Genomic DNA, 7,831 nt, shown 5'->3' on the forward strand with positions numbered 1-7,831 from the left:
GACATTATAGTGCACATTTGGCAGTTGCTCTAGTTTTAAAACCTTAAATTACAAAAAGTATGCAAATTAAAGCCAAGGGGTAGAATTTTAATATTAAACATTTTGGAGTTACAGAGAAGTTTTGCATTTTAGCCCTTAATTAGGGAAATAGCCACTAGCCTTAATAACATGGAAGGACTCATACACCTGTATTAGTGAGAATATAGACCCTAACCTTATTATGAAAATTGCTGAGAAAGCAATGGGCTTTTAAAATGTTGCCTCTGAAATATGCTGAGGTTTCAGGATTTGAACTGCCTCTTTAAAATGCTGATAGAATTATTACTGCAACTGACATGTTACCACTTGATTATAGTAGCATTTCAAGAATTTCCTTCCCATAGATGGTATTCAGTAAGGAAAACTGACTTTAAATTGGGTTCCCTGGCAAAGGAAGTCCCGTCTATATATATATTGTTGCCCACCTTTTCCCCTTCTCTCTCACCACTCCAGACAAGCTCTGTGTTTGTCTTCAAAGGAGTTACATGCACTATCAGCTCAGATGCATTGATTTTATTCTTCCTCTAGATTAGCACACACATACACACACTCTACTTTTCCACCGCACTAAATCACGCTATTTAATATTAAAAAGTGTGAATCATCCCACTGATATTATGACACTGCTTCGAGTTGTGCCATTTTGTCTAGCATTTTCAAATCATAAATCACCAGGCATAGTAGTGGTTTTATTATACGTTCTGTGTCAGACTAAGATTGACCTAGTCTCTTACCGATTCAATCTAAGTAAAAGAAAATTGTCCTGTTTTTCAAGAGGGTTGACCATGTTGTCATTTATTTCATGAACAAACGCCAGTTCACTCAGATTGGTGTCTCCAACTCATAAAATAAACTTCTCATTTTTGTCATGTTTTTTCCTTTCTTTTTACCATTTCTGTTTTGTCGTCTGTGCCAGAATCCAGCACTTACAGGAACATTAATTCTCTGAGCTCCCTTGATCGTCTCTGATTTGTTCTTAGAGTTAAAAATCCTCTGCTCATTTTTCTCATTCATTTTGCACCCCCTTTCTTCTCTTCAGCTACTGTTGAGGCTATTGAGGCTGATGAAGGTAAATTGGCCAGTCCCCTTTCTGTTGTACCTGCAACAGATAAGGGCTCTGCTGGGTGTATTCATTTTTTTATTTTTTTATTTATTTTTTTTTTTTTTTGCTGTAGCTTGTACAGAGTGTGTGGGTGTTGGGCTAACAGTTGTGGCTCAGTATTAACCAAAATGTTCTTGCTTTAAAGGGGAAAATGTCCTTTTATGGTTTGTTTGTTTGTTTTTTTTTCCCCTTAACGCTATGTTTGACTTTGTACACAACGAACCTAGTATAGTCACAGAAAACCAAAGGATTACATATCTTGAATGATGTGGGGTGGGAGTTATGGCAGCTGTTTTGACAAATATCGCATAAAATAATATTCTTTGAGCTGAACCATGTCCCTCCCTCGAATCATTTTCAGTCAGCACTGAAAAGAAGAGAAGAAAAAAGCTTTATTAAATCTCGTCTCCAGAAGTTTCTAGCCAAAAAAAAAAAAGTGTTCATTTGAATAGTGCTTTGTTGTAGTTCAACATTATTTCATGTCTCAAAAAAATATTCCAACGTGAGACAGCTATGTATGAGATAAACAGTTCTGCTAGTCTTACAAATTTTAACCTACTGGTATTTGTAGGACGGTTAGCACCATTAAGATATTATAAAGAGTTCAAAAATCCCCAGTGGTTGTGGCAGTGGCCATGACAAGAACAGTGACTATCCAGTCCTCACTCAATTGATGGTTCACTGAGGGTCTGCTTGGCGCCGGGCACCGTGCTATGCGCTGTACAGGAATTGTACCCCACCCACTGTGTCCTAGCACTGCAAGGGGACAATAGCGTTGGCCCTCTAGAAATTACTTTTGAATCAAGTGCTTGAGCAATATACAGTTATGAGAGGATTGCCTATCAAAATAGTTTTTTAATATTATCCATACCATACCCTCTGGAAATTTTAAAAAAGAATACTTTGAAGTTCCCCTTTAAAACAAAATTCTTCAGTTGTATTTTGTTCTTGCAAGATCACTTTTTTTTTATTTTTTCCCAAAATTGTGTGCATATGGTCCTTCAATCCGATGTAAAAAGTGCCACTTTAGACTGTCGAATTTGCATATGATTTGGTTACAGTAGGGGAAATGATAGCACTGTAAGAGAAAATACAACTGCTTCCTAAATAGCAGTGAATAAACTGCTATTTATGTGGGAATTCTCTATTCCTCTTGGCAAATTCTAATCTGCAGTGTGCATTCTTGTTGATAGTTTGGCTGTTTTCTGTGGTTTCTGTGACTCTGTGTTGTGTTAAGTATACTACCAATGTAAATTGCTAATACCCATTGTCTGACCAGCAACTACAGCAGAGCACATTCTTCCAGACCAGGGTTAGAGATTTGATTAGAGACAGAGCCCCATTCGGGACGTATCCATTGTTCCAGCTAGAGTTTGAATTTCTACGCTCTCACCCTATTGGCTTTTAAAACCCTGAGATGCCTCTTTTACCATTTAAATTAATAAAATCGCTTCATAAATTATCATGTTGACAAACTTCTGTATTTATTCATTATGATGAAATGATATTCACAGTGGTTTAGAAAAAGAATAGAATACCACTTAATACCACTTTGTGCCATTATTTTGTCCCTGAAAATAATTGAGTATTCAGGGTGGGTGCTCATTAGACAGCTCTATTATTTTGCAGTTTATTACCAAATTAGAGAAGAATTCAGAAGCTTTGCTTTGGGCCTTGGTCTTTCCTCGTTTCCCCATCTTCTTCCTCTCACAGTTGACTAATCACCATTTTGCTAACCTTTAAAATGCAGAGGGGTAACAAAGTATTTCGCATCCTTTAATGAGTTTGGAAGCAATGGTGTAGATCTTCTAAGAATCTCATCCATATTAGTGAAAGGCACTGCACATTTGTGTAGGATTGGCTGGCAAAGTTTCAGCTTGAAACTGCTTTCCTTTTTTTTTTTTTTCCCCAAATAAGGTGGGAAGGATAAAGGTACCCTGAAATTGTCCCCAATCAGCCATGGAGATGCAGCCCAATTCAGCACTGGTGATTGGCCCTTCAGTATCTGGCTTGCACGTCACAGGAAGTAAAGCAAACTGATGTCATTGTTGGTTCCCCGTATGTACTCTATTTTCAGCTCACTGGTTGGTGCACCCACTGAAGAAGTCATTAAGTTTCTTGCACAAATGCCTGCTCTATCTCTGCAGCACACTAAGGGTTAATGAAAAAAATTAAATATCCATACGCCCCCTTGAGAATGCCATGTTTTCACTGAATAGGGCCCAAACCAATCCTGTCATTTTTGCTGAAAGTTGTGAAAGGCATTTTCCCCTTATTCTTGAAGCATCACTTACATCTGCATTGATCTACTAAGAAAGAGTTTTGCTTTGATTTAGGCAGTAATGGATACCAGATGAACATCAGTCTGACCTGTTTTGCTGCTGAAGGGAGGACAACGTTTTTCTACTTAGTGATCCAATCTTGGTTTTTCTGAGTTTCTCTTACCTTGTCACCCACTGCACATGCTTCCAAAGTTGAGTTAGAGAAACAGGAGTTTATAATTTCTTTTTTTTTTTCTTCATGCAACCGTTGAGTTGTTTGCCAAGAAAGTCTTTCTGGGATTCTGAGGTGGCATGGAAATGCCCCTAAAGTTAATTCCTTTTAGAGCTCCTTTTAGCTTCTGCTCTAAAGCTCTCTACTAGACTTTTAGGCACAGCTCGCCTGACGCTACTGAATTGGCCATTACTAGTACAGTGGGATAGCCAAAGGAAGGCTATGTTACGGTCTGTCTAAGGTTAGGGTGTCTGATGCAGTAATCATGCCAGTGATGTGGCCAGTTGATGTTAAGTCTAGATACCTGTCCCTGGTAGCAGCTTTCCTTTTGACATATCCACTTCGGATTTCATTGATCTAAACTCTCATGAAGAACCAGAGCAATGTTTACATCTTACTAACTTGAAGAGGACATTTTGGTTGGCAAGAGACATTGGCTGTTTTCAAACCTTTTGGTTATCTTCAGGTATGGTAAGGAGTCTGTTGTGTTGTGTTCAGGTCTCGTCATTTTGTTCTCTACTAAAGGATTCCCTCACTCACTGCGAAATCTCTAACCTCACCTGATGCAACAGCTGTGCCCTTTGTTTTCCTCTGGCTAACCTAATTTTTCTTTCTTTTTTTTTTTTCTTTTTTTTTTTAATGATTTTCTGTTTAGCAATCAAAGGATTTTCACCACAGCATAAGATCACTAGCTTCGAGGAGGCCAAGGGCTTAGACCGAATTAACGAGAGGATGCCACCTCGCAGAGATGCCATGCCCTCTGACGCCAACCTTAACTCCATCAACAAGGCTCTCGCCTCAGAGACTAACGGCACGGACAGCAATGGCAGTAATAGCAGCAATATCCAGTGACCACTTCCTGTCCCCCCCTTTTTTTTTTTTTTGAGCTGCAGGGCATGATGGGGATTGCTGCATATCAGCAGTTGGATGTTCTTGCCTCTGACGGTAGCTTATTTGCTCTGGGGGCCAGGAATTGGATTCAGTTTACACTATCATTAAAAAAGAGGGAGAGAGATAATAAACTATATTTTGGTGGGGGTGGTGATTAAACACCTCTTTTGGGTATGCCTTTTAAAAATGCTTATAGGAAAAAAAATTTAAAAAAGAAAGCTAATGCTAGTATATACTGCAATGTTAGGGGAATGAACATGTTTTCCTACTGCATTGGGGACTTCTAGATAGGTTAATGAAAGGTCTTTTATTATGTTACTGGACACGAAAACTTTGTCTAATTTCTTACTCTATTGTACGTTTACAGTCGCAGCACTAAAAATGGATGACATCAAACATTTTTAACAAAATGATGTACAAACTAAATAAGGACTATTTATTGATAATGTTTTGCTACTCTTGTCAGACAATGGCTATAAAATGAATTAGGCAGTCTTAAAAAAAAAAAAAAACAGAAAAAGAAAAAAAAAAGAATGTTGCAAATTTGTTAAAATGCCAAAAAGGACAGTTTAATTTTGTACAGATTATGCTTACCTCAGGTTTCTTTAGTGTGCTTGAATGCCCTTCTTTCCATATAACACTTAATCTTATTAATTTAGCAACGAGTATCTTTTCTTTAAGTTTTAAAAAAACTGGAATAATTACATCTATCTTTTTTTGCTGTTTATATTTAGGGTTTTTTTTTTGTTGTTGATAAATCAAGTCTTGGTTGTGGCTTGCTGAATTAAATATTTATGAGTGGTGCATTTTTAAGTATAGTGAACAAGACACCATATTAAGTACAGTGATAAAGCATCTATATTCTGTAAAAAAAAAAAAATCTGCCTATGCATGTTTTTTAAGAAAAAAAAAAATGGCTGTATCGGCCTGTATGGGACTGCAATGCGCTTAGTGGTCTGACATATACTGGAAATGTATGTATACTGGCGTACTTTATATTCTCTAAAATGCTTAATGCCTTTGAAATTTTGTAATCAAAAAAGCTTTGAAAAAATCTAAAGGGGAGAGTATTCTTAAAAGTTTTTAACATAAGCTTGTCAGTGCACATATATAGATGGTGAGCATGTTTAGCAAACCTTGTGACATTTAAATAAGTTTGTAGTTACATGTGAAACTCTAAATGCATGGTAACTGTTAATGTCATAATGGTTTAGTTATTTTGTTCTGTTCTGTCAGGTGCCACAAAATATGTACTTTTTTCACTTTTTTCCCTTTGTATATCAGTTACGGGTTACAACTGGCTCATTCTGAAAACCACCACAACAAAAGTCCATTCATATTTTTTAACAATTGTATAAGTGCCCAGGTAATTCACTACAGCCTAAAGCCTTGCCTTTGTAATTTGACTTCTGAAATGTTGGCAATCAAAGCATGCACTTGTAACAATGACAAAGAAAAAGCATTTTATATTACTACTCAATAAAATGTGCATGAACTTAAAGAACTCTCATCCTTTCACTGAGTCTGCTGAAGGGATTTCTGTGCACAACCACCATGCTGTCTTTGAGGTGCTGGGCCCCCCACCGCACGTCACAGATTTACTTATTTAACAGGCTTCCTTCCCCGAGGGCCTGGTGATCTGAGGTGTGGCGCCTACTTCCGCTGGAGGAAACTTGGTGGATTTGTGTCTCAAATCAGACAAGAGAAATAAAGAACAAATGCCATCTTCTGGCTCCCTCGAATGTGGGAGCCAGTTAAGAAACCAGAGCATTCCTTTTTATTGAAAAAAAAAATTGTTATCAGGTTGTTTCAGTTGTATTGGATGCCCTATCTGCTCAAGCAAAAAGAACTAAGCTACTAAGTGCATTTTCATCACGAAAGAGAGTTGCATTTGTATTGATATGAAATTTATATACTGGCGCTCCGGCTCATATCTAATCACCAGAAGATTTAAGATACACCGAATTCCACTTTGTTTCTAACATTGTTCATTTTCAGTGCACTTTGTTTTATGTAATAAAGTATGCCTGTTATACCAAATAATAAGAATATGGCAATTAGTGATACAGTGTACCAAAACAAAGATGTTCTAGATATATTCTCTGGCAAAGACTATCCCAAATTTATTTTCATGAATACAAACATCTTTTCCCCCTGTGGATATTTTTCCACTCTTAAAAAAATGACGTCCAAGGAAAATATTTAGATGCAACTTATTAGAATGATGTGGAAGAAATGGTAATTCTTGATACAGAGGTGTTTCTTTCTGTCTTATAACTGCGGAGAAAATATCCTGACCAAAAAAAAATTCATTTTGGGGATTCCTTTCTTTTACAAATTGTGCTGAGGCAACTATGGCATAGAAATAAACATTTGACATTAAAATAAGCAATTGATGTGAGTATGGCTTGGTCTTTCTGGTCAGTAGTTAGGAAAGTAATACTGTTTACTTTTGCATAATTGTTCAGTCTATCAACGTGTAACTGAAGTTATTTCTCCAGATGGATAACACCAGTTATTAGAGCTTTCTCCTTCATTTTTAAGGAACCTGTTGAATTCTTGAGTTATTCATGCCAGTGCATCTTTGGCCGTACACACACACACACACACACACACACACACACACACACACAGAAACTGCCTCCTGTTCCCCTCCTTCACCCACCCTTAGGGTGACTTACCTCCTAAGAGGTTCAGAGTCCGTGCTGAGTGGTCATCTCACTTCTTTTTTTTTTTTAAAGATTTTATTTATTTATTTGACAGAGAGAGACACAGTGAGAGAGGGAACACAAGCAGGGGGAGCGGGAGAGGGAGAAGCAGGCTTCCCGCGGAGCAGGGAGCCCAATGTGGGGCTCGATCCCAGGACCCTGGGACCATGACCTGAGCCGAAGGCAGACGCTTAACGACTGAGCCACCCAGGCGCCCCAGTCATCTCGCTTCTTAAGGTGTCAGAACTAGATTTGACCGACCCTCAGCAATATTTCTTATCCAGAGTATCCTCTACATTTATTCTTTTATTTTTGAAGAAAAGAAAGAAAAATCTTCAGAGACTAAACTTGTATGATGAGGGGAGCAAAGTGGAGTGGTGGGGGACATCTCTGCACATTGACATTGGCATGCCTTAGCCTAGAGCGTCAACCTGGAAGCATCTTGCCCTGTCAGCCCAGAACGCTTCATGGTGATGCTAAAGCCCCCAGAGTGCTCTTGTCCTGAAACATTTCCTTCCCTCCTACCCCACCACGTTCATGTGAAGTAATAAACCTGAGTACGCATCCATCTTTCTGCCTAGAAACCAGGGTCCCGACA

The 7,831-nt window shown here is 38.2% G+C and overlaps 1 protein-coding gene across 3 annotated transcripts in view; it reads left to right on the forward strand.

The window, feature by feature from the left end:
• PPP3CA (protein phosphatase 3 catalytic subunit alpha) overlaps positions 1 to 6,917 on the forward strand; it is a 311,266-nt gene extending 304,349 nt beyond the window's left edge. For all 3 annotated transcript variants that reach the window (XM_088021096.1, XM_088021094.1, XM_088021095.1), the window contains one exon: positions 4,290 to 6,917. In XM_088021096.1, coding sequence (XP_087877222.1) covers positions 4,290 to 4,486 — 197 coding nt within the window. In that variant the 3' untranslated portion in view covers positions 4,487 to 6,917. The remainder of the gene's footprint in view (positions 1 to 4,289) is intronic.
• The last annotated feature ends 914 nt before the right edge of the window (positions 6,918 to 7,831 follow it).

The sequence above is a fragment of the Eumetopias jubatus genome, unplaced genomic scaffold, assembly GCF_037043125.1.
Source record: "Eumetopias jubatus isolate StellerSeaLion01/CBP00866 unplaced genomic scaffold, mEumJub1_p1.0 scaffold_2, whole genome shotgun sequence".
NCBI classification, from domain to species: Eukaryota; Metazoa; Chordata; class Mammalia; order Carnivora; family Otariidae; genus Eumetopias; species Eumetopias jubatus.